General features: G+C 43.7%; 5 protein-coding genes and 1 long non-coding RNA gene across 9 annotated transcripts in view; 5 read left to right on the forward strand and 1 right to left on the reverse strand.

Annotated features, from left to right (window-relative positions):
• Positions 1-231: 231 nt before the first annotated feature.
• Positions 232-5,280, forward strand: LOC107392535 (probable histone deacetylase 1-B). Of its 2 annotated transcripts, none has more exons than XM_015970397.3 (13): positions 232-492; positions 1,080-1,192; positions 1,263-1,380; positions 1,457-1,531; positions 1,624-1,762; positions 1,863-2,004; positions 2,075-2,167; positions 2,265-2,373; positions 3,969-4,109; positions 4,274-4,382; positions 4,468-4,595; positions 4,716-4,880; positions 4,995-5,280. In XM_015970397.3, the coding sequence occupies exons 1-13, from the start codon at positions 441-443 to the stop codon at positions 5,048-5,050; spliced, it is 1,440 nt and encodes a 479-aa protein (XP_015825883.3). In that variant the 5' UTR covers positions 232-440; the 3' UTR covers positions 5,051-5,280. The 2 variants fall into 2 exon arrangements, with proteins under 2 accessions (XP_015825883.3, XP_015825884.3); XM_015970398.3 differs by having other exon boundaries at positions 4,716-4,862.
• Positions 5,281-5,707: 427 nt separating this feature from the next.
• On the reverse strand, positions 5,708-9,578 carry tmem54a (transmembrane protein 54a). Of its 2 annotated transcripts, none has more exons than XM_054741509.2 (6): positions 9,490-9,578; positions 8,318-8,514; positions 8,177-8,236; positions 7,898-8,092; positions 7,669-7,815; positions 5,708-6,097 (listed from the first exon to the last, which is right to left on the reverse strand). In XM_054741509.2, the coding sequence occupies exons 2-6, from the start codon at positions 8,474-8,476 to the stop codon at positions 5,960-5,962; spliced, it is 699 nt and encodes a 232-aa protein (XP_054597484.2). In that variant the 5' UTR covers positions 8,477-8,514; positions 9,490-9,578; the 3' UTR covers positions 5,708-5,959. The 2 variants fall into 2 exon arrangements, with proteins under 2 accessions (XP_054597484.2, XP_015825887.3); XM_015970401.3 differs by lacking the exon at positions 9,490-9,578 and adding an exon at positions 9,359-9,489.
• Positions 9,579-9,869: 291 nt separating this feature from the next.
• On the forward strand, positions 9,870-12,030 carry zpcx (zona pellucida protein C). The gene is made up of 9 exons (XM_070546785.1): positions 9,870-10,340; positions 10,401-10,510; positions 10,579-10,649; positions 10,723-10,894; positions 10,961-11,060; positions 11,126-11,211; positions 11,277-11,362; positions 11,437-11,877; positions 11,960-12,030. The coding sequence occupies exons 1-9, from the start codon at positions 9,921-9,923 to the stop codon at positions 12,028-12,030; spliced, it is 1,557 nt and encodes a 518-aa protein (XP_070402886.1). The 5' UTR covers positions 9,870-9,920.
• A 79-nt stretch (positions 12,031-12,109) lies between these two features.
• On the forward strand, positions 12,110-12,374 carry LOC129163626 (uncharacterized). The gene is made up of 2 exons (XR_008563409.2): positions 12,110-12,247; positions 12,311-12,374. It is a non-coding gene; the product is annotated as an uncharacterized lncRNA (long non-coding RNA).
• A 939-nt stretch (positions 12,375-13,313) lies between these two features.
• Positions 13,314-22,598, forward strand: pabpc4 (poly(A) binding protein, cytoplasmic 4 (inducible form)). Of its 2 annotated transcripts, none has more exons than XM_015970392.3 (15): positions 13,314-13,739; positions 15,672-15,865; positions 17,030-17,145; positions 17,938-18,077; positions 18,162-18,256; positions 18,336-18,473; positions 18,548-18,643; positions 18,718-18,987; positions 19,224-19,314; positions 19,404-19,502; positions 21,553-21,683; positions 21,762-21,852; positions 21,933-22,063; positions 22,136-22,239; positions 22,310-22,598. In XM_015970392.3, exons 1-14 carry the CDS (start codon positions 13,547-13,549, stop codon positions 22,232-22,234), a joined length of 1,884 nt encoding a protein of 627 aa, XP_015825878.3. In that variant the 5' UTR covers positions 13,314-13,546; the 3' UTR covers positions 22,235-22,239; positions 22,310-22,598. The 2 variants fall into 2 exon arrangements, with proteins under 2 accessions (XP_015825878.3, XP_015825879.3); XM_015970393.3 differs by having other exon boundaries at positions 21,556-21,683.
• An 886-nt stretch (positions 22,599-23,484) lies between these two features.
• Positions 23,485-23,914, forward strand: part of ppie (peptidylprolyl isomerase E (cyclophilin E)) — a 5,742-nt gene continuing 5,312 nt past the window's right edge. The window contains exons 1-2 of the mRNA XM_015970402.3: positions 23,485-23,559; positions 23,856-23,914. The exon at positions 23,856-23,914 is cut by the window's right edge and continues 40 nt beyond it. Coding sequence (XP_015825888.1) covers positions 23,529-23,559; positions 23,856-23,914 — 90 coding nt within the window. The 5' untranslated portion in view covers positions 23,485-23,528. The remainder of the gene's footprint in view (positions 23,560-23,855) is intronic.

Here is a 23,914-nt window from a genome sequence, read left to right on the forward strand (position 1 = left end):
TCTGTAACTCACTAATCCATCAAAAAAGTTTGTTTGTTTAATCCTATAGCTCAGTTAATCTGTCTGATGATGATGAGACCCCGTTTTGTTTGTCCTGTGTATTTTTTTTATCAGAATCAGTTTTACAAGCCAAGATATATGCAATCAAGAAATTTGCCTTTGGCTTCAAGCTCAAATCACACTGCAAATAACCAAATATAAAGCTGTTAAGTTTTTCAGTGTAAATCGGTGTAAATGTACAAACGGCACCACCCCATAATAAACCTTTTTGAGGTGAGTCATTTTTCTTTTAAATCACGGAAACGCATAAAGTCCCGTTTGTGAGACTCTGTCTCCCCCTATAGGCGGCCGCCGGTATTACCCCACATCTAGTAGAACTCTCCCGTTGTTGGGGGTCTCTTCTCCTGCGGCGTGCGTTAAGGTTAAAACCGGACCAAAAAATGGCGTTTACTTCTCAAGGATCAAAAAAAAAAGTTTGCTACTACTATGACGGTGAGTCCACATGCGGTTGCGTTTTAGCGAGCGGTCAGGCTGAGGGTTGAAGATCCTCAGGTCTCAGTTTGTTCCACTCCGGTAACCGTAGCTACCTGTAGCTTAGCTAACATGAGACGTTGGCGTCTCTCATCATTCCAGCATGGCATCATAAACTAATTAAACTCTAAAATATACGACTTGCTTCGGTTAAGCAATATATGGGTTTAAAATGCAGTTTATCACATCATTATTGAGATACGAGTACTTAAATCTGACAGGTTAACTAGCTAGCTAGCAATAAGGATGTGAGTAGTTGTTGACAACAGTTGGCAGTGAGCTAAAAGCTCGTGTTTTTGCTGTAAAAAGTTTAGAAAATGAGAATAAAAATGTTTAGTAGATACTTAAGTCTAAATGTGCTGCAAAAAGCCAAACACGTGCTTGGGAATCTAATGTTTTTGTTGGAGTTTTCAGACCCAAACACATCAATATTGACTTCCTGCATTAATATATTTTGAGCAATAAAGTGATTCGGGTAAATTTGGTCTTTTCTTGTCTTGCACATTAAAAAAATTCATTTTATCACCATTATTTTCTTTTCATTTTAGGTGATGTTGGAAACTATTACTATGGCCAGGGTCATCCCATGAAACCCCACAGAATACGCATGACACACAACCTCCTGCTCAACTATGGTCTCTACAGAAAGATGGAGATATACGTATGTGAAATGAAGCAACGCCGTTTTAAAATGTCCTAGGAATCTGAGAGAAAGTTGTCTTGTGTTGCAGCGTCCACACAAAGCCAGCGGAGAAGAGATGACCAAGTACCACAGCGACGATTACATCAAGTTCCTGCGTTCCATCAGGCCAGATAACATGTCAGAATACAGCAAACAGATGCAGAGATGTGAGTTGAATCAGAAAGGTTAATCATGCCTCATAAACAGCCCCAGTAAGGCTGATTCTATGCTTTTTCTTTGCAGTTAACGTGGGAGAGGACTGCCCGGTGTTCGACGGGTTGTATGAGTTCTGCCAGCTTTCAGCTGGAGGGTCCATTGGTAAGTCTTTGAAGTTTAACTCTGCAGTGATCGAGCCCTTCTTCACCGGCGTTGGCAGACTCCTAAACTCTGACTTTCTGTCTGTGCTCTAGCTGGTGCTGTGAAGTTGAACAAACAGCAGACAGACATTGCAATCAACTGGGCCGGAGGACTGCATCACGCTAAGAAGTCGGAAGCCTCGGGGTTCTGCTATGTCAACGACATCGTCCTGGCTATACTAGAGTTACTGAAGTCAGCATAAAGTTTTGACAAACATGCATTTCTTCACATGGGTTGTGATGGATTTAAATAAAAGCCCAATGACTTGGATTACATGATTCTCCATTTTTAGATACCACCAGAGAGTTGTTTACATTGACATTGACATCCATCACGGGGATGGCGTGGAAGAGGCTTTCTACACCACTGACCGTGTCATGACTGTGTCCTTCCACAAATATGGGGAGTACTTCCCAGGCACCGGTGACCTCAGGGTATGACTTTGTTTTTCAAAACCTTCCATGACTTGATACAGTAATTATTAAATTATCTTGTGTTCTTTAGGACATTGGTGCTGGCAAGGGTAAATATTATGCTGTGAATTATCCACTGAGGGATGGGATCGATGACGAGTCATATGAAGCCATATTCAAACCTGTGCGTACATAAAACTCTTCCACCTTGTGTGTGTTTGTTTTAAAGTTTTGACCAATTTTTAAGCACGGAAGCATTCTTGCTGTTGTGTTTTCTGTAGATCATGGCCAAGGTGATGGAGATGTACCAGCCCAGTGCAGTGGTCCTTCAGTGTGGAGCCGATTCTCTCTCTGGGGACCGGCTCGGTTGTTTTAATCTCACCATTAAAGGCAAGTAAAATTCACCATTAACAAACGTGTGACGTCACTAGTAGATTTAAGTCCTAACCAGCGCAATCCACCAATCACTATCATTTTTAATCAGTGTGCAGAAGCAGATCGCTAGGGGTTCTCGTGTGAGATTTTGCTGCTTTCCAAAATGCGTTGGCTATTTGATGCATTAATTCATCAATGCTAGGTACAGCTGGTTCATGCTGTACGTCTGAGCAGAGGGAGGTAGGGTAACCCTTCACCTGCTGCGTCGGCTAAGATGCTGATCCAAAGTTTACACATCAGGGTCGGTGCTGTAAATATTTGCAGCTATTATAAGAACGCTAACGTGGTTATTGGAAAAACTTTGTAAGATAGCGATGCGGGCGCTGTACCGGTCTGTTGTGGTGAAGAGAGAGCTGAGCAGGAAGGTGAAGCTCTTGATTTACCGGTCAATCTACGTTCCTACCCTCACCTATGGTCACGAGCTTTAGGTAGTGACTGAAAGAACGAGATCGCGGATACAAGCGGCAAAATGAGTTTTCTCCGCAGGTTGTCTGGGCTCTCCTTTAGAGGTAGGGTGAGAAGCTCGGTCATCCGGGAGGGGCTCAGAGTAGACCCGCTGCTCCTCCACATCGAGAGGAGCCGGTTGAGGTGGCTCGGGCATCTGGTCAGGATGCCTCCTGGATTTACATCAGTTAGTTGGACAAGGGCTCTGTGGTTTGGCAAAATTTTCATATCACGTTTTTTAATAAGTCAGACTGATTTTACAACATTACTAATGATCACAGTAAAGCAGGTCAAAGACTTTTACGCCCGACGCCCAAATCTGCCTAAATGAGTCATCATCAAGGTAGATGCTGTTTTGAGTTTTAGGATCCCTTTAAAGCAGGGGTGTCAAACTCATTTTAGCTCGGGGGCCACATTGAGGGAAATCTAGTCCCAAGTGGGCCGGACCGGTAAATAAAAAAAGAACTTCACATTGTTTTCTTTGTTTTAATACAATCAATATAAAACACGACTGGAGCCTGAGGACAGTGTAGTACAAGTACAATACCTGAAGTGTACTTAAAAATTTGAAAAAAATAAATCAATAAATAAAAAAAAACATTCCTTAGTGATTCAAAGAGTTTACAGATCACATGGCAAGATCAGTTTCATGCATCACTTAAAGTATATTTGACTCATTTTACTTTACATCTTTTAGCTTTCACCAGCACATCAATATCAGAAGTCACATCCTGAGTGGCGGCCAACTTCAGGATGGGATTCAAGTTCTTGTGTGAGCCTTGAGCGCAGCTTTGTTTTTTTTTATACTCATTACAGAGAAAACTTGCTCACAAAGATAAGTTTATTTTCACTCTACATTGTAAAATATGAAAATAAAGTTTACACAACCATCTCGCGGACCGGATTTAATCCACTTGCGGGCCGGATCCAGCCCGCGGGCCGCATGTTTGACACCCCTGCTTTAAAGTGATATTCAAGTCGCATTCCTGTGTTTTTATCATCACATTATGTGTTGCTGTTAGAAAAGTGATTTGTTCCAGCGTTGTGCCGCCCTGGGCCTCTAAAAGGTGTTTTACAAGGAGCCTCTTCTGCTCTCTTCTGTTCAGGTCACGCCAAGTGTGTGGAGTACATCAAAGGTTTCAACCTGCCGATGCTGATGCTGGGTGGAGGCGGCTACACCATCCGTAATGTGGCACGCTGCTGGACATTCGAGACTGCCGTGGCGCTGGATTGCGCCATCCCTAATGGTACGGCATGTGAGCGTGGTACTAAATTAGGCGATTTCACACAAAGTCCAGCAATGTGTTGATAAAATGTTTCGTCCTTTTTTCTACAACATCCATTCTTAACCTGCACGTATGTTGGGTATAAACCAGAAGTACATTTTTAACATTTTCTCTCAACCTGACAGAGCTTCCATACAACGACTACTTCGAGTACTTTGGACCAGACTTCAAGCTGCACATCAGCCCATCCAACATGACCAATCAGAACACCACCGACTACCTGGAGAAGATCAAGTGAGTCCCGGACGCAGACGTGGTCTTAACGAGTCGGGAAACACCTCTCTAGTTTGAGATGTCGCTGTGTTTAAACTGTGATTAGGCAGCGCTTGTTTGAGAACCTGCGAATGTTGCCCCACGCCCCCGGAGTTCCGATGCAGGCCATTCCAGAGGACGTCATGCAGGAGGACAGTGGCGACGAGGAGGAGGATCCCGACAAGCGCATATCTAGTAAGAAACCATATTTACAGTCAGTGTTTCCTTTCTCGTGATCGGATCTCCGTGTTGCTGCAGCGGATGTTGTGGTTGTGTGCGAGAACGCGTTTTAATTCAGCTCCCGTCTTCTCCAAGTACGCGCTCAGGACAAACGGATAGCGTGTGATGAGGAGTTCTCCGACTCCGAGGCCGAAGGCGATGGCGGGCGCAGGAACATAGCCAGCTACAAGAAAGTCAAGCGAGCCAAAACCGATGGAGAGAAGGAGGGAGATGGGATGAAAGGTGAGGAAGAAACTAAAGGTACCAATCTTTTATTTTTATCTCACTTCTTTTGAAATCTTAAGATTCTACGACCTTCAAAGACTTCATTTGAAGAGGTTTGGCGATGGCTTCATTCACGGTTTATGTTTACAGAAGTAAAGGACGAAGAAAAGGTGCCAGAGGAGGAAAAGATGGACACGTCAAAGTGAGGAAAAGGTGAACGCGCGGTGGTTAACCGGTTCCTTAACGAGTTCTCGGCTCCCATCGATGCCGCTGCAGCAGAGCCGATCTTTTTGGATTGCTGGAGCAGAAACCAGTGAAGGCCTTTAAACCAGGTCTTACTTCCTCTGAACGGGATGCACATCAAACCTTTTCAAGAACATTTAGTTTTTTAGACAAATGTTTTTGAACACATTTTCGTGGCTTTGTTCTGGTGAACAGTTTTGTAAAAGGGCTCGGCGTGGGTTTATACATCTGGGCTTCATTTAAATCCAATATTTGGGTGTTTTTTTCTTCAGACCCACTTTTGTCTCGTGCCTTTTCTGATGTCGAAATTATTTGGTCTTTTTGCCAAATAACGCTTTTACCATGGCCCACTGTAAGCACGAGTCGTTTTTTATTCTAGGTAATGCATGATGTTTTACAGACACGGTCACACCTTGGGCAGGTTTCTGGGACTTTTAACTCATAAATATTTAGGAATGTTCCTTGAAAAGGAAGCCTGATCGTCGGGTTTGGGGTCCGGTCATCAGGCGAGACAAACGTTAGGAAACATTCATTGTGTGTAAATAAATAAATATATTCTGAAAAATGAGTAAAAGTGTTGCGCTTTCTATCCATCACACATCTCAAACAAACAACTTCCATAATAAATCATAATTTTTGATTTTTATTAGTATAAAAACATTAGATTTGATGAATGACAAATCAGTTAAACATTTTTTAAAATGTGTAAAAAACAAACCAGCATTTGAAACGAGAGTAACAGCATTCCATTACGTTAAAGCAGCCATTTCACCACTGAAAGGCATAAATATTAACATGTGACTGCTTGTTGGTGTAGACCCACGGTTTTAACCTAGTTGACCCGGTTAAGCAGAGTTTACAACCTATTTGGGTTAGACCCACTGATCACGCTGCTCTGCTCTGCTGACGTCCATCAGGTCCTCGTTCTCCGACGGCTCTCCTTCAGCTCCCGTCTCTGGGTCTCGAGCAGCAAGCGGTGTTGGGATTTCATTTCTTTTCTGGAAGCGCACCTGAAGCAGAGTTTAAAACGAGTCCGTTACAGATAAAACCAGCCAGCTGAAGGCAGGGATGGCTCTTTAGTTCTGGGCCTCGAGAGTATCCAGCATGTTTTAGTGGTTTCTCTGGTCCAACACACTTGATTCAGTGGTTGAATCACCTGTGCAGCAGCTCATCGGGCTCTGCAGAAGCCCGTTAATCACCCACTAATTGAAATCATAGAGCTAGGTCTGCAGCTTCGCTGATGATATTCAGATTTACATTCATGAACTCAAATGTCCTCCAAAGAAAACAATACAGGTGTCATCCTGTTTGAGAATTCCCTCCCCCCAGCCACTTGGGCCAGCCCCTCCAGGGGAATCCCAAGGCGTTCCCTGTCCAGACAGGAAACATAGTCCCTCCGGCGTTTCCTGGGTCTTCCTTTAGGTCTCCTCCCGGTTAGACATGTCTGGAAAACCTCACCAGGGAGACGTTTTAACTAGATGCCAGAGCCACCTCAACTGGCTCCTCTCGATGTGGAGGAGCAGCGGGTCTACTCCGAGCCCCTCCCGGATGACCATGCTTTCCCCCCCATCTCTGTGGAAGAGCCCAGCCACCCTGTGGAGGAAACTCATTTCGGCCGCTTGTATCCGCGATCTTGTTCTTTCGGTCACTACCTAAAGCTCGAGACCATAGGCGAGGGTAGGAACGTAGATCGAGAGCTTTGCCTTCCGGGTCAGCTCTCGCTTCACCACCACAGACCGGTACAACGCCCGCATCGCTGCAGTCAGATTTTCTACAGGACATGTAAACTAGGATAAAGGTGACCATTCTAGTGAAGGTATTGGCTCCATATTACCACAGCTCGATTTAGATGACCACCGTACTGAATCAGCGAGACCATAATCGATAACCCGACTATTCTCGAGCTTTCCATATGTTTTTACTTTACAGTATTTAAAGCACGTCGGTGCAGCCCTTGTTATTAAGAGCTTTAGAAACTAAATGTACTTTTACAATTTCAGACAGAATTTTTTTTCTACAAAAATAAATTCAATAAAGGTTTATGATTTGAATTGTGTGTTATTAACGCAAAAATAATTTAATTTTCACTTGAACTGAAATTTTAATTCTAACTCATAAAATTTAAGATCTTTTTCTATCTTGAAATATGAAGTTATCACATAAAAGTCACTTTTCTGATGGGGCTTCTATTGGGGCAGCAGTAGCTCAACAGGTTCAGTAATCGGAAGGTTGCAGGTTCGATCCCGGCTCCGGACAGAGAATTCTGCTGTTGTGTCCTTGGGCAAGACACTTAACCCACCTTGCCTGCTGATGGTGGTCGGAGGGACCGGTGGCATCTGTGCTCGGCAGCCTCGCCTCTGTCAGTGCGCCCCAGGGCAGCTGTGGCTACATCGTAGCTCATCACCATCAGTGTGTGAATGTGTGTGTGAATGGATGAATGATACACCTTAGTGTAAAGCGCTTTGGAGTCCTTACTCTGAGAGGTGCTATACAAGTGCGGCTCATTTATCATAACTGGGTTCCATGTGTTTCCCAGCTCTGAGTTAAATGATGGCAACTATGGTTTTTTTTTATAACTTACATTCTTAGCTTGTGTTGGCTTCTTGGGCTTCTTCCTGCATGGACACAGGTAAAGGAAGGAGGTGCTGATAGCAAAGCAGCGAAAGGTGAACACCACTTCCACCACAGACATCACAATGAGCGGCACCCACAGGATAGCTATAGTCGGCTGAAAGTAAAATATACAAAAGTTATAAAGACTTTTTATCCACCAACACAAAAACCTGCTAGTAAGAACCAAGACTACCTACATAGATACGGGTGGGGTCAAAGGGACATTCGTACGTGACGCTTGACGAACCCGTACTTTCGTCTAAAGAGCAATATGTGTTTAAAAGCTTTGTTCCTTTGAATCTGAAAACTTGAACCGTGGAAACGGACAAGCCCACAGTAGAAGCAACTCCCAAGAGACCCGCCAGGAAGCTGAAGACCAGCAGGACCCACATCTGTAGGACAACATCTGAGTCAAACACAAAGGACATGTTCCAACAGGAGCCAGGGAGAAGCGGTGGAATGGAGAACGTGCTCACCAGGATCTTGTTCTTCTTGTTTTTAGACAGGACTATGGCCGCTATCCCACTGATGATTCCCTGAAGGAACACATGAGAAAAGATCAGGTTTCACGTGAAAGACTTTGGATAAAGATAAAAACCAAGTTGAAAGTGGCCCACCATTAAGCCTGCCACCATGGCAATGACGTTGGTGATGGCAGACACCAAAATCTGGGTCCTAGCCAGGATGTTGATGCCTCTGAGCACGGCGCCGTGCACCAGAGCTCCCAGGAGGAAGTTGACATGGCCCACTAGCACCAGGGCCAGCCCCATCTTCATCAGGGCTCGGCTGTCTTTGAGGCTGGCGCAGCATACTCCTGGTGAAGCAGATGTGCATTTACTTCCTGTTCCTTTGTTAGGACGGTGATGCAAAGCATCCACATATGGAGGGCGAGAAACTGATCCTGAGCCTACAAGACCAAGCCCTCGGTGTGGGGCGTTCAAACACCCACACCTGAGGGGTCGCTCAGGGGTCACATCGCTGATCTCCTCTCATGGTGATGCAAAGCGTTTCTGGTTCTAACGGTCCTGTTTTATCATAAATAACCACAATAATACACAAAAGCAATAACTGTAAATATTTTACTTTAAATTAAATGTATCTTCCATTTAAATGATTCTGGTTGTTTTAAGAATGGAAGATAAGTAATCTTAGTGGAAATTACACTAAAAGTTATTATTAGTAGTTTTATTTAAGGTTAGTCTGAATGTTTCACATCACAGATGAATATAAACAAGTAGAACTTCACATAAAAAATAGCTAAAATATAAGATTATTTATCAACCTTTCCGAGCTGCAAATACTAAATTAAATTGGTGGATTAAACATCTGAGGTCTTTAGAATTAAACACGTCCAAATCTAACGACTTTAGTCTCTTAAATATATAAACATAGCTTCACTTAAATTATCAAACATGATAAATGTTCACAAAATGCATCAAAGCTGCGTGATTACTATCAGCATCCCATAATAAACATGTAAAACGTGACTTTTCTTTTCTTTTTTTAAAGACAAAACACAAACAACCACATAGGTGGTTCAACTATCTGTTTTCTCTGAAGCTCCATTTGCCACGCCTAAAACTGTCAGAAAACAACTCCTAAAAAGTCTCACCAGAACAAAACACACACAAACACACCCCAGGTGTGTAGCTGCATACCTGTAGTCACCATGTTGGACCACAAATCCCCTCAGATGGCGGCTATTATTATGAAACTCGTATTAAAGTCATTCCTAACAGTTTAGGATCGCCACACTTCAGGTATCCTCACTTCCTCGTTCGACACTCACCTGGCGGACAGACTGGAAGCCACGCCCACAAAGAGCTGCGCAAAGCTGCATGCAGTTTGTCATATTTCTTTAGAGGCTTTTAGTTAAAGATTATGAAACAAAATTCAGAAATTCGCGCACAAATATAAAAATAACTGTTCATAAACTCATTAAGTTAAAAGATTTTAGTATTTTGCAGAGTTTTTAATGCCAAAAGGTCATAAAGTCACTGATTTCTGTTGTTTATATTATTTAGTTTGTGTGTGGAAAATAAATAAATAAAGTTTATTTTTAAGCGTTCTGAAGCATTAATTGCTGAGTAGAAGGAATCTGATTGGCTGTGAGCCTCGTTAGCTGATTGGTAACACCTGTCTCTCTTTTCCAGTTCCCTTTATTAGTGACACACTGGGCTCAGTTGGAAAACCAGATTTTGGCCCAGTTTGTGGCTCAAAATGGGACCAATACAGCAAGTTGTGTTCCTGTTTCTTGGTCATTGCTTTGCTGCCCGGTCTTTCGGAAGACCCGAAGACACTTTGTTTCCCCAGGATTTTGGAGGATTCTTTGACAATAATTGGCTGTTTCCATTTGACAGAAACTTCGACTTCCCATCGTTTGACACGTTCTTCAGCTCTTGGAGATCCTGGAACCCCGACTTTCACATGCTTGCCGAGTTCCCTCCTGTTGTAAATGTTCCACGAATCCAGGTTTTTTGTGATGAAACTAAGCTGACGTTGCTGGTAGACAAGAACGCCTTTGGTCTGACGTTGACCACAGGGGACATCCAGCTGGGTGATGGCTGCTATAGCAACAAAGAGCTTCCAAACCAGCTTGGTTTTGTTTATAATTTGGACCAATGTGGAACTGTGCCAGTGGTGAGTCTTCCCCCTCATTTTTTTTTAATTTTCACATTTTGCTGACTCTACATCTTGCAGCTCCAGAATGGTGAGCAGGTGTTCACCAACTCACTCCACTTAAATGTCAAGAAAAATTCTCCTTGGTGGCAAACTCCCCCCTCAATTCATGTATCCTGCATCCCAAAGAGGTGTGTTGCTTTTTAGTAAAGCACCATTTTTATTTTATGTCCAACTATAAACTAAACCATCTGCCCAGGCTGTTTATGGATCCAAACCCTGTTTTTCAACCAGAGAAAGCAAAGACCTTCAACATCCAAGCCATGAACCGTGAGTACCTCCCAACACCACCTTCACCTTCACCTGGAGGTTTTCATTTGGCTCATTTGTTTTTGTCTTTAAGCATCCTGGACCAACAAAGCAGAGTCCAACATCTATAAAAGAGGCCAGATGATCAACCTCCAGGTTTCTGCCACAACTGGACCAGATCAGCAGCTTTTCATCCAGTCCTGTTTTGTCTCTGCTTCTCCTGAAGCTCAAACCAGACCTAGACGCTCTGTCATATTGAACAAGGGGTGAGCATGAGTCTTTAAAGCCTTTAAACTGTGAGCTTTTTTTTTTTTAACATGGTGGTCTTTCAGATGTGCATCTTCACTGGGTCACATGGTTGCACAGTTTGTGTCCACCGATCGAGCGGATGTGGTTAACTTCATCGTGAACACCTCTCGTGGTGGTTCTGAGGTAAGGGTTGTATTAAATGGGGTTTTTACGGTGTTGAGTCGTGTTTAATGGCGGGTTCCTTCCAGCTCTATATCCACTGTAGCGTGGTCGTCGCGGATGCAGCGGTCACTCCTGCCTCGAAGTCCTGCAACTACAACGTGAATAAATCAAGGTATTCACAGGAACTTTTGTGTTTTCTGTTGCCTGTAGATGTTTGGAAGATTTCCTCTCTTTCAGATGGGAAGAACTAAACGGGGACGTAGAAGTCTGTGGCTGCTGTAGCTCAAAGTGCAAAGGTCCAGTTGTCTATAACCTTTCTGTTGGTGAGGCTTATTCTTTCAGTTTCAATAAAATCTGTTCAGCTTTCAGAGGAGCTTACAGCATGCTGTCATTTCAGATGCTAAGGCCGTGGTCAGCGTTGGCCCCTTGGTTATTGTCGACGACGGTGAGTCGAGTCCTGCCCTTCCAGAATCCGAACCTCAAACTTTCGGCTCCTCTCTACCCACCACCATGAGATCCGACGCCCCTGATCCAGCTGACGATGTGGCAGTTTCTGCTGCTGATCCTCTAATAAACTTATTCCAGCCTTCCCCACAGGGTGTGGTAATGGTGAGGCAGGATCCAGATGCTACGATAACACTCTGGCTACCTGAACCGGTGCAGGCGGACCATGAAAATGGCATCCATCAGGCTGAAGAGTCCCTCAAACCAGATGAGAAGTCAGAGATGAGAATGAAAAGCGAAGGTGACTCTTCGCTCTGGGATCTGAAGCTGCTGCCTCTGGCTGATGGCTGGAAAATTCCTCAAGACTATGAAGTGATTGCTGGAAGCTTCCCAAGTAATAAAAAATTCAGAAGGTCTGGAAGCTCTGTTACAAAAACGACTCCGGCTGAGTCCTCTCTCCCAACTGAGGTTGTAAGTCTCCAGCTGGTTGAAATGCCTGAACCAGTCCTACCAGAACATAAAACAGAATGGCCACCAGCCAAGTTGACTGTGGGAGAAGATTCCTCTCAGGTGCAGATGGATGGAGCTGTAGAGCCTGCAGGTGTCCAACCAGTAATCCGTACGAAACTGGAGTTTTCCAAAGGTGCTGACGGCTCAAAGAAGCTAACTTACGAGGAAGAAGTGAAGCAAAATGTAAAAACCGCAAAAGGAAAACAAGTTCCCAAGCTGAAGGAGCTTCTCTCAACCTTCTTAGATTTGTTAAGGTAACGTTGAATATTTAGCCAGTGATTAATGTTTTTGACTATAATCTTATTTTTTTCTCATAGGAGGATAAACCAGGCAGAATAATGCAACTTTATACATATTTACTAATAAAAATGAAGCACAATGGCTTTTGTACTTGTTTTTTCCTCCAAATAAAACCATGTTCCTCATTTAATGTAAAGACAATCAGAAATATTGGCTCAAACAAAATTGCAGTTTGTCTTAAACTGAAAATTGAATGATAAACTGTAGTGTAAAGCACTTAGGAGTCCTTACTCTGAGGCGCTATACATGTGTGGGTCATTTAAACTCAAGGTGTGTGTGAAGCAGTTCAAAGGGTTGTGAGGGTTTCTGCAGCATGGTACAAGCTCCTTAACGTTTGTCAGGGACCTTAATTGTAACTCCTGCACAACAATCAAGGGATAAACTTGCATGAGGATTCATGCTTCTGCATCTCATTCAAACCCTGCATTGGACTAGAAAGTGGCAAGAGACAAAGTGACCTTTAACTTAAACAACACTATAGAATTTTAAGCTTTTAACAAAGTGGAAAGTGGACTGAAATGGCTTAAAATGTCTTCTGCCCAACCAGTCAAAGGAGCTGTAAATCTGTGGTCAAAGTGCAGCAATTCCCAAATTTGAGACAAATTTATGGATTCCTATATTCCTTTTGCAGATCCAGGAAGGATTGGGATTCCTTTTCCAGAGTCTTGCATCCATCAAATTTAACATTTAAAGCCAATTTTTGCACAAAATGGCCTAAAATAACTGACTAGGCTCACTCACTCCCATCGTAACATTTGCAGTAAAGCTTTTTTGCTTTCCATCTGCGGCACGTTGTTTCTGACGCAGGCGTCGCTGTGGGCAGCTGGACTCGGTAGTTGGCCGTTACGCAGTGTGCGCGCTCCCTTTTACGCCGCATGCTCCGGTGTTTTTTCCTCTCCAAAGTCTGACCCTGACCCCGGTTTCCTCCGCACCGTAACTCCCCGGCTATAAAGTGTCCATGCTTCCCTCACGCAGCCTCTTTCCCCGGCCACAAAACCACCGTGAGTGTCCAGCTCACTGTTCTCGAAGAAAAAATAAAAACGCATAAAAAGTATAAAATCTACAAAATCCTAAAAAATACCTAAAGAGATACAAACTTTAAAAAAAAAAGCAAAACACAAGTTTTCAAAAAAAATTTTGATAAAAAGGAAAACGTTTGGTGGCGCAACATTAGGACAAACCGGACCAGAGGAAATTTATTATCGTGACGCGCACTTCGGAGCCGAATTAATTCCGTGAAACCCAGAAGTGAGATGAACACAGCGACGGGGAGTTATCCGATGGCTTCTCTCTACGTGGGCGACCTGCACCCCGACATCACCGAGGCGATGCTGTACGAGAAGTTCAGCCCGGCCGGACCGGTGCTCTCCATTCGGGTCTGCAGGGACATGATCACCCGGCGCTCCCTTGGATACGCTTATGTCAACTTCTCCCAGCCGGCTGACGGTAAGATAAACCGGTCATCTGAGCATGCATGCAGCCTTATTACTCTGAAACCTGCAGCAAGGACACAAATTAAAGTGAGATGTTTGCAACTGTTTTAACCTATGAATGCACGTGCCATTAACCTATGGGGCGCCGTTTGTAAAAACTGTGTTAACAATTAGACCTAAATTCAAATTTTAAAATATTTAGATTCATATCTACATTTCATTTATTCATTAAACAGCTTCATGCGGAAAAAGATGAAATGGAAAATAAAAAGTAAAAACAACAGGATAAAACCTAATTTACAGTTTACAGAGGTTAAATTCAATTGAACCAAGGATCCACTAAGTAACGTGTCATGAAAATTTTTTAAATTAACTTAGCTTTGAAGATCTGGAAAAGTGAAGCAAATTTAAACTGAAGAAATTCCCAAACAAACTTTTAAAATGAACTCTTTAAATGATTGTTTTAATTTAAACACGAGTCATTTATCATTTTTATTTTGGTTGAATTCACTCACACTCTTAACATAGAGGATTATGAGATTTTTAGACTTTTATTTTGATAGGCTAGCAGCCCTAAATCCCATGTTAGCTCAAAATCTAGTTTTAAAAACACACAACTTTCCATTTTTATATATTAAGATCAAATTATATATATTTATTGGCATTTTGGTACAACAGTGCAACTTCCTAAATAACTCACACTGAATTTTATTGCTACAAAGAGCAAAATATAGCTGCTAATTGTTTAAATTCATAACTTTAAAATACCCCATATCCTTTATAACGCTTTAAGCAGGAAGTTTAGGTTAAATTGTGTTTCTTTAAATGGCCCAAATTCAGAAATATTCAGATTCTGTTTGATTTTAAACCTATAAAGCATACAGATTGTCTCTGTAAACAAGTCTCACGGCTTACGGCCAATGGGATCGAACCACACTGGAGCTTTGAGTAAAGACAGCAGGTGTTGTGGTCGTCGATGGAAGCTTGGTGAACTTTTCATGTGTTGTATCAACACAAAAACACCTGTCACTGCTTATCCGGGCTTGGGTTTGTGGCCATTAAGTCACAATGACAGGCTCACAGAGGGATTTTTTTCCTCAGGAAGGAGCCCAGAAGTGAGAACGCACCAGTTGTTGGGGTGTAGATGGTATCTGCTGGCGTACAGCGTTTGGAGAAGAAAGCAGCGCTGGGTGGAGTTTATGATCTCTGGATTTCCTCACTTGTGTAAACACACACAAGACCTGTTGTTGCTCATCCTGAATGTGGATGCGTGTTAAACTCCACGCCAGCGCATACCTCTCAGGACCCCCCTCTAAATATAGTGCTTCCCTCTGAGTAGCCCTATATGTTTGCCTGCTGAGTGACTCTTGAGATAAATGGTTAACAATCATGCTCGTTCCTGACCGTTTCACACCCTGAATGACTTCATTTGTCGATTATTCCAGAGATTCGTCTTCTGAACCTTCCAGAAATCCACGTGTTCGACAGCCGTCGCACACTTTCTCTCTGGTTGTGAAGTACAATTGCAGGCCAAACCGCTGATGCCAGCAGACGCAAGGCAGCTCCGTTTTGTTTACCAGACTCTTTTCAGCTGGAAAGGCCGGTGTGTGTGCGCGGTCCAACAAAAGGAGCGTCTACACACGAGCTCGACGGGCCTAATAAAGTGTAAAATATGAAAGTGTCTCTGTGTTTGGGGCTGCTGTTGCTGTGAGCATGTGCTCAGTCCGACATGTGGCTTTAGCAGCTGCCCCTCACTCGTCCCAGCTGCTGCCAGATCAGCCACACGACCTCCTGCTGGATCAGAACCTTGTGGCTTTTAGCGGGGGGCGCTAACACACGGCACGCATGAAAACGCAACAATTAGAAACTACAGTGTCATCCCGCCTTTCTGTACGTGTCTCCTACATAAACAACATGTAATCTGTGTGTCCTGACTCGCCTCTAGCCGAGAGAGCCCTGGACACCATGAACTTTGACGTGGTGAAAGGGAAGCCCATCAGAATCATGTGGTCACAGAGAGATCCCTCCCTCAGGAAGTCCGGGGTGGGCAACGTGTTCATCAAGAACCTCGACAAGTCCATCGACAACAAAGCTCTGTACGACACCTTCTCCGCCTTTGGCAACATCCTCTCCTGCAAGGTACAGTTGAGATAGAGGTCAAACTCACTTGATAAATCTAATATTTCATGTTTCATGTTGCATTCAAACCATAAATACACGTCAGAAGTGTATGGGGCACCGACTGTAAAAACATAAAAAAATCAACATTTGGGCACATTTAGCTCCTCGTAATAATAACATTTGGGTAAGCTGATTTATTCACAACATCATTTTGGACATTTTAATGTTATTTTTCATTGTTTACACATATTTCAAAATTATAAATTAAAAATAAGTATTTAAAGACATGCGTCAGTGATTTTTTTGATTTTCCGGTCCCTCTGCACGTGGATAACTGATCCATCATTTAGCAGATTTACACACCTTTACCATCACCCCAGGGTGTTAGATATTTAAATATATATTTTATGTAAATTCTTATTTTAGTCGATTATTTATAATTTAAAGCCATCGACATCTGCTTGTTGGTTGAGTCTCACATTGATTTTTACATTTCACCATGTAAATTTGACTTTATTAATTTTTATTTTAAATATGTAAGCTTTAACTTTATATATTTGTATGTGACTCAAAATTTTCTTAAACTACATACTTTTAATCACATTTAATAAATATTTAAATTGAACTTTACTGAAATATTTAGATTTTCCTTCATGTTTAATTTAAATGTAAAACTTTTAATTTAGCTATATTTTTTATCTACATTTAAATCTAAAGCTTTAGATTTAATTTAATTTTTTTGATTTGATACTAAATATTTTAAATAACTATTTGTTTTTTAAATGTATTGATACATTTTAAAATATCGCTTCATTTTTGTGTTCAATAATATTTAAGAAAGAAACCAGGTTTATTTGTATAGCAGTTAACCTATTTTATTTAGATTTAATTCAAATAAATTTCCTTTTGATCTATATTTCATTATAACTGTTTAGCTCTGACCCATTTTTTAAATAAAGTTCAAAATATTTTCATTTAAGTTCATTTAATATAGTTTGAAGCTAATTCAGGTTAAAATAGTTTAAATGTTTTACGTTACTTCAAACTTTGCACCCCATACATCTTATTTTCATAAGAAACATATCTTTTTTTACTTTGGCCCAGAAAGCAGCTGTTATTACCTCAACATGTCCTGCTGTTAGGGACATGGTTCAGGGTTAATCCGCGCATCTTCTCCTGAAGGTGGTGTGTGATGAGAACGGCTCAAAGGGCTACGCTTTCGTCCACTTTGAGACGCAGGATGCCGCCGATCGAGCCATTGAGAAGATGAACGGGATGCTCCTGAATGACCGCAAGGTGTGAGTGTCTGATCGCTCTGCTCTTCTTTTCACTCTCGACGCTCGCGCAGATGGAGCTGCTTTAGCTGGAAACTTTGATTCCACTTAAGAGTCCAGTTGCAGATCGGGGGATGTTTGTGCTTCTGCAGAAACAATAAACATTTCTGTTGAGTGAACTGACCTTTTGTGTTTTTTTCCAGTTGGTGTGTTTGTGTGTGAATAACACAACTAATACACTCATCTCTTAAGTGCACCAAACTCAGACATAACACCTCTTCCTCACCAGACGTTTTATCCGTTTCCTCATTGCCCACCTGCTGGTCTCCCATAGAGTGTCTGAATGTGTGTGTGTGTGTGACCATGCTTGTGTGTTTTAGTGATGGATCGAATGCAGAAATGCAATGCTGGATGGCAGAAGGGGAGAGGTCTTCATGGCAAGGTATATAAGATCATTTGGTCCTCCTCAGATAATCTTGTTTTTATACTTTGAGATTCTGTTCCTCGATCCTTCTCCATCCACCTCCTGATCGCGTTTGGGACCAGAAATGAAAGGTTGTCATGACGATTGTCCAGCATGCTAATGTTTATGCTAACCTTTGGTTTTATTTAACAAAATTGGATTTTTCCCCCCTCCCTCTCCCCATTGTTGACCTCAGCAGCCTGTGAGTTTGTGTTTCGTGAATGTCGTCCTGGTTGTGGTCCTTCAAGCCGCATTCACTAAATAACTAAGGGCCCGGGTGTTCTTGCTAATCTTTTTTTAAGAGATTTTTTTTCTTAAAGTGTGTTTTGCGTCTTTTCTTCATTTTCCTTCAGCTTTGTGGGTCGTTTCAAGTCTCGCAAAGAACGGGAGGCTGAGCTTGGCGCCAAAGCCAAAGAGTTCACAAACGTTTACATCAAGAACTTTGGAGACGACATGGACGACGAACGGCTGAAGGAGCTGTTTGAGAAACACGGTGAGTTGAGGCAAAGCTCACGCATGATTTCTGAATCCAGATGTTCAGCTTTGACCTCTAAGTCCTCGTTTTGGGCGTCTGCAGGTAAAACCCTGAGCGTGAAGGTGATGACAGACTCCACGGGCAAATCCAGAGGATTTGGATTTGTCAGCTTTGAGAAACACGAGGACGCTAACAAGGTATGTCAGACTCACACGGATATTTGAAATGTATTTTTTGTTAGAAATGTTCTCAGATGAAAGTGTCTCAAATCCAAAGGCTGTGGAGGAAATGAACGGCTCTGAACTTAACGGCAAGACCGTATTTGTGGGGAGGGCTCAGAAGAAAATGGAGCGTCAGGCGGAGCTGAAAAGGAGGTTTGAGCAGCTGAAACAGGAGAGAATCAGTCGCTACCAGGTGTGCAGGAATCAGTCCAAACAGACCTGTTTTCAATCTAACCATCAAAGAATAATATTCAGATTTTTTCTCAGGGAGTTAACCTTTACATCAAGAATCTGGATGACACCATCGATGATGAGAAACTACGTAAGGAGTTCTCTCCCTTTGGGTCCATTACAAGCGCTAAGGTGAGAAAAATATCGTCAACGAATTAAACTATAAAATAAAACATGAGTGTCATTTACTTTCCTTTGTTTTCTAGGTGATGCTAGAAGAAGGTCGTTCGAAGGGTTTTGGCTTTGTCTGCTTCTCTTCACCCGAGGAGGCCACCAAGGCGGTCACGGAGATGAACGGACGCATCGTTGGCTCCAAACCGCTCTACGTGGCTCTCGCTCAGCGCAAAGAGGAGCGCAAAGCCCACCTCACCAACCAGTACATGCAGCGCATCGCTGGCATGAGGGCCATGCCCGCTAACGCCATCATTAGCCAGTTCCAGCCTACCAGTGGCTACTTCATGCCAGCTGTGCCACAGGTGTGGGATTTCAAATCCGACTAATGATCAAATATCAACATTACCTTGCTTTTTTGGGGAATGGCATGTTAAACAGGAAATGTGATGGTCTAAATGTTTGGGTCGTAACGTGATAGTCAAAAACACTTTAAAGCTGGGGTACCTAGTTTAATTCATTTTAATGAGAGGCTAATCAGAGGTTTTCATATGTTTGTTATCATCCCGGTTATTTATTTGTCACTTTTTGTTCCCTTTAGGCCCAAAATAGGACGACATACTATGCTCCGAACCAGCTGGCCCAAATGCGACCCAACCCCAGGTGGCAGCAACAAGGTGGCAGAGGTCAAGGTGAGAACATCATTCCTGGTGTTGCATCTGCCAACGGCACTTTTAAAATGCGTAAATATTGAATTTGATGGGAGTTTCGTCACTTTCAGGTGGTTTCCAGGGAATGCCCAGCTCCCAGCTGCGTCAGCCTGGACCCCGTGCCAACCTAAGACACATGAGTCCCGGCGGTGGCTCTCAGGGCCCAAGAGGTGTGTTTGAGATTGAAAAATAATCTCGGCTCTCTCGGCCTCGGGGGGTGGACTACTGGCGGTTGTGAGTGGGGCCCCTTGGACATCTTGGCGGTGGCCATGGGTCACTGCCCTGCAGCTGCATTGCCCCTGGACGGGTCTGGGTGGGGGCCTGGGGGCTTGGGGTGTGGGGGCGGCCGGCCCCATGGGGCGATCTGGGCAGGGCCTTGGGGGTCAGGTCCTGACATGTATGCTGCCGGGGAGAAGGCAGGAACATGCAGCAGTGCCTGACTCGGGCTCAGGGCCCTCGGGTAGACCTTGGCTCCTCTGCTGTCCCATCACAGAGAAGGGGGAAGTCCAGGAGGTGGAGGACCCAACCTTACCTGGATGTCCTATGTCTTTTATAATCCGAAAGTTGTGCAAATGCAGGGATGGGCATAGATATTCTGCTGGAGTGGGGCTGGGTTGGTGCCCTCGGACTCCGTGAGGCTCTGTGGTGTTGCTGGCAGGATGGGCTGGGGTCTCCATGCTCTGGGTGGCATTTTGACAACAGAGGTGCCTATTGGGGCCAGTGGGGGAGCTGGCTCCCTGGAGGGCTAAGCCCAGCCAGCCATTCCTCCCCATCCCCACACATTTCTCTCCTCCTGCTCCCTCACATCATCACACAGTCATGCACATAGGACCTTGGGGGGTGGACAAGTCAGGGGGTATGGGTATGGACCCCATTTCCGCATTCCTGTGGCAACCTACCCCCCAATTTTATTTGCACTTCCACCAACAACATTCCACGCAAACACACACTTAGGGCCTTGGGAGTGAGCACATTCAACGGCATTTGGCAGGGGGATTTCTCAGCCTCATCCCAAGTGCCGGTGCCCACTTCCAATTTTAAACTGCACTTAAACACTGAGGGCTGTGGGTGCAAGTGGGGTGGTGTGGTGGTGTGGTGGCATCAGCTGGCATAGGCCAGACGATGCCCGCACTGCCCGCTCACCACAGCCATGGAATACACCTCATCAACACTCACTAACACCATATTGGAGCAGGCGGAGGGAGACTAGGGGTCTTAGCACACCTCTGTTGTCGCTTGGCTTCCTGGGGCTGGAGGCTAGGAGGGCGATCCGGCCGTCCAGTTGGGGTCTGGGGTGGTGGGTTGCTGTGCTCAACGTTGGGCGGGGGAGCCTGCTCATCAGCACCCCCAGCAGAAAGGGTCGAACTCTTGGAACCGGTAATGGTTGTACCCCATGTGCAGCAGTACTGGGACCAGAGTGAATAGGGTGTGCATGTGTGAGCATGAGGGAGGGAGTGTGTGACTGTGTTTGTGTATGACTGTATATGTCAGGTGGGGCCTTTGACTCCTCCCCTCTCCTGGGACTTCTTTTGATGATATAGATCTTCATCTCCCCTCTCTCTGCCACACCTGGTGTGGAGTGCAGTGCCTTGGTCTGCCTGGGTCATGGCTCCCGGGTCAGGGAGTTTAAGATTTTTGGCATCTGCCTGACCAATCCCAGTGGCTGCCTGGTGGGGTCTGGATCCCTGGGCTCTGCTGGAAGCTTGGAAGTGCCCTGAAAACCTCACCACGGAGGTGTCCAGGAGGCATCCTGACCAGATGCCCGAGCCACCTCAACTGGCTCCTCTTGACGTGGAGGAGCAGCGGATCTACTCCAAGCCCCTCCCGGATGACCGAGCTTCTCACCCTATCTCTAAGGGAGAGCCCAGGCACCCTGCGGAGAAAACTCATTTTGGCCGCTTTTATACGCGATCTCATTCTTTCGGTCACTCTTCAAAGCTTGTGACCACAGGTGAGGGTAGGAATGTAGATCGGCCGGTAAATCGAGAGCTTTGCCTTCCGGCTCAGCTCTCTCTTTACCACTACAGATCGGCACAACGACTGCATCACTGCAGACGCAGCACGAATCCACCTATCATTCTCACGCTCCAGCTTTCCCTCACTCGTGAACAAGACCCCGAGATACTTAAACTCCTCCACTTGAAGCTAAAACTTGAACTATTTTTCCTGCATCCCCCCAAAGCTCATGTTCACAGCTTTATTTCTTGTGTTCACTGACAGCAGCAAACCAGGGCATGGCTCCTCGTCCATCCATGGGAGTCTCCGGTCCCCGGGCCATGCCTCCTTACAAATACGCCACCGGTGTCCGTAACCCCAACCCCCAAGTGGTGCAACCTATTGCCTTACAGCAGGTATTATTTTACTGTCCTGTCTTGTAAAACACCCATTTCTGTAAATATTCTCTGAGGGATCCTATCTGTCCCATCCAGGCTCAGCCAGCTGTGCACGTTCAGGGCCAGGAGCCTCTCACGGCCTCCATGCTGGCTGCTGCACCTCCTCAGGAGCAGAAACAGATGCTAGGTTAAACTCAACTTTAAAATACAAGAGCTGGAATGATGTTTTGATCACTAGACTGATTTATAACTACTTCTTTTATACAGGAGAACGTTTGTTTCCACTGATTCAGAGCATGCACGCCAACCTGGCTGGAAAGATCACAGGCATGCTGCTGGAGATCGACAACTCAGAGCTGCTGCACATGCTGGAGTCACACGAATCTCTCCGTTCAAAGGTAGCTCATTGACCTCGCCATTTTGACTCCTGAAGCATCTCCTTTTGGTTGATTAGCGTCGTTCTTGTTCAGGTGGAGGAGGCCGTTGCTGTGCTGCAGGCCCACCAGGCGAAGAAAGAAGCCACGCAGAAAGCTGGCGGCATGACCACTGCTGCTGCTGCAACATCCTGAAAACTGTACGCTCTCTGTTGCTTATTAGATAAAACACCATTTTTTATTGCTAATCAGGTGATTGTGTTGTTTCAGGGTGGAGTAAACTGGGCAGAGATGAACATCACTACAGGGACTCCAAACACCCGAGTCCATTAAATGTGCAACAATTGAAAACAGGAAGTACTTTAGAAACATGTCACAGTGGAAACATTTTTAGTTCCTTCATATCTATAATATGCAAACAGAAATAATAGCATTTGCTCTACTTTGCTGCAAAGGAGAAAAACATCTTTGTTCTAAACTGCTTGAAAACTTCACATTTGCCTTCATGTGACATTTTCATGGTTGTGCGGTATTTTCAATAAAGGCTTGATGGATTGATTCCCAGTCTCTGTGTTTTAAATGCTACATGAAAAGATGTTTGTGAGCATCAGACACTATACCACTTCATTAGTCTACTCTGGATCAGGGTGGGGGGAAAGATTCTTACAAATGAGGCAATAATTTTAAGCTTTGATTCGCTAAATTGACTTTCTGACAAAAACAATGACTGATTCAACCAATGCATAAAGGACGAGTAAACGATGAATGCTGATTAACTTTTATCTATAAATATCAGTTAATTTGACTTCAATGTTTAATCAGATGTTGCTGACTAAACAACAGGAGCAGTGCTAAAAGTTAAATAAAATGGAACACTGCAACGATTTATAATTTACCACTTAAAAATACTTAAATGCAATTTATAAAATTATTTTTGTTTGATCCAAGGATTTCTTGACCACAATGTTACATTTTGCATCCCGCAGAGGGGTCCCAACCCAAATTTTGGCAACCATTTCATTTATTTCATTTGTTGCATGTTTTGTTTATATTTTATACCGTTTTAATGGTTTATATTTAGCTTTTTTATTGCATTTTGAATGTTAGTTTTATTCGTATCTATTTTTACACCTGATTGTTTTTTGGCAGGTACGTAATGTGCCGGGAAACACAGTTCCTGCACATATAACAATAAATCATTTGTTTTTGGTCATGAAATCTGAAAATATGGTAGGCCAAAAGGCCCAAACAAAATTTATTTGAAATTACACAATTAACGTGTAGAATTTTGTTCATTTCTTCACGCTGACTTACAGAATTAAACTATTATTTAACCTGAAGCTGAAAATAACGATGTTCAGTCATGATACTTTGGGTGGAGAAACTTTTTGACCACTAGAGGTCGGCAGAGTGAAGTAAATCCCGGAAGCGGCATATGCTAGATTCGACCAATCAACGGCCGGGTCAAAGTTGAAAACTTAATATCAATATGGCTGCCAACAAACGAGTTTTGTATATCGGTAAGTTCTGAAGTTTTTTCCATCGAAAAACGTTTAAAACTTGTGTTTTTGTGTATAAAAGGTTTTAGCGCACTTGCTAATGAAACTTTGTGATATGACGTAATAAAACGCGAGCTAAGCGCATGTAATGAACGTAAAATGGCTTTTTACATGGAAAATGTAAAGTTTAGCTGCTTTATTTGTTTAGTAATAAAATTGATTACTTTAATTGACTTGAAGAAATTACAGAACACTCACTGAATAATAACTTAATATGAAACATGACTGTTGGAAATGCGTGTCTGTGTTTCTGTCAGGTGGTTTAGCGGAAGAGGTGGATGAGAAGGTGATACACGCAGCTTTTATTCCGTTTGGA

Source organism: Nothobranchius furzeri, chromosome 18 (assembly GCF_043380555.1).
Source record: "Nothobranchius furzeri strain GRZ-AD chromosome 18, NfurGRZ-RIMD1, whole genome shotgun sequence".
NCBI classification, from domain to species: domain Eukaryota; kingdom Metazoa; phylum Chordata; class Actinopteri; order Cyprinodontiformes; family Nothobranchiidae; genus Nothobranchius; species Nothobranchius furzeri.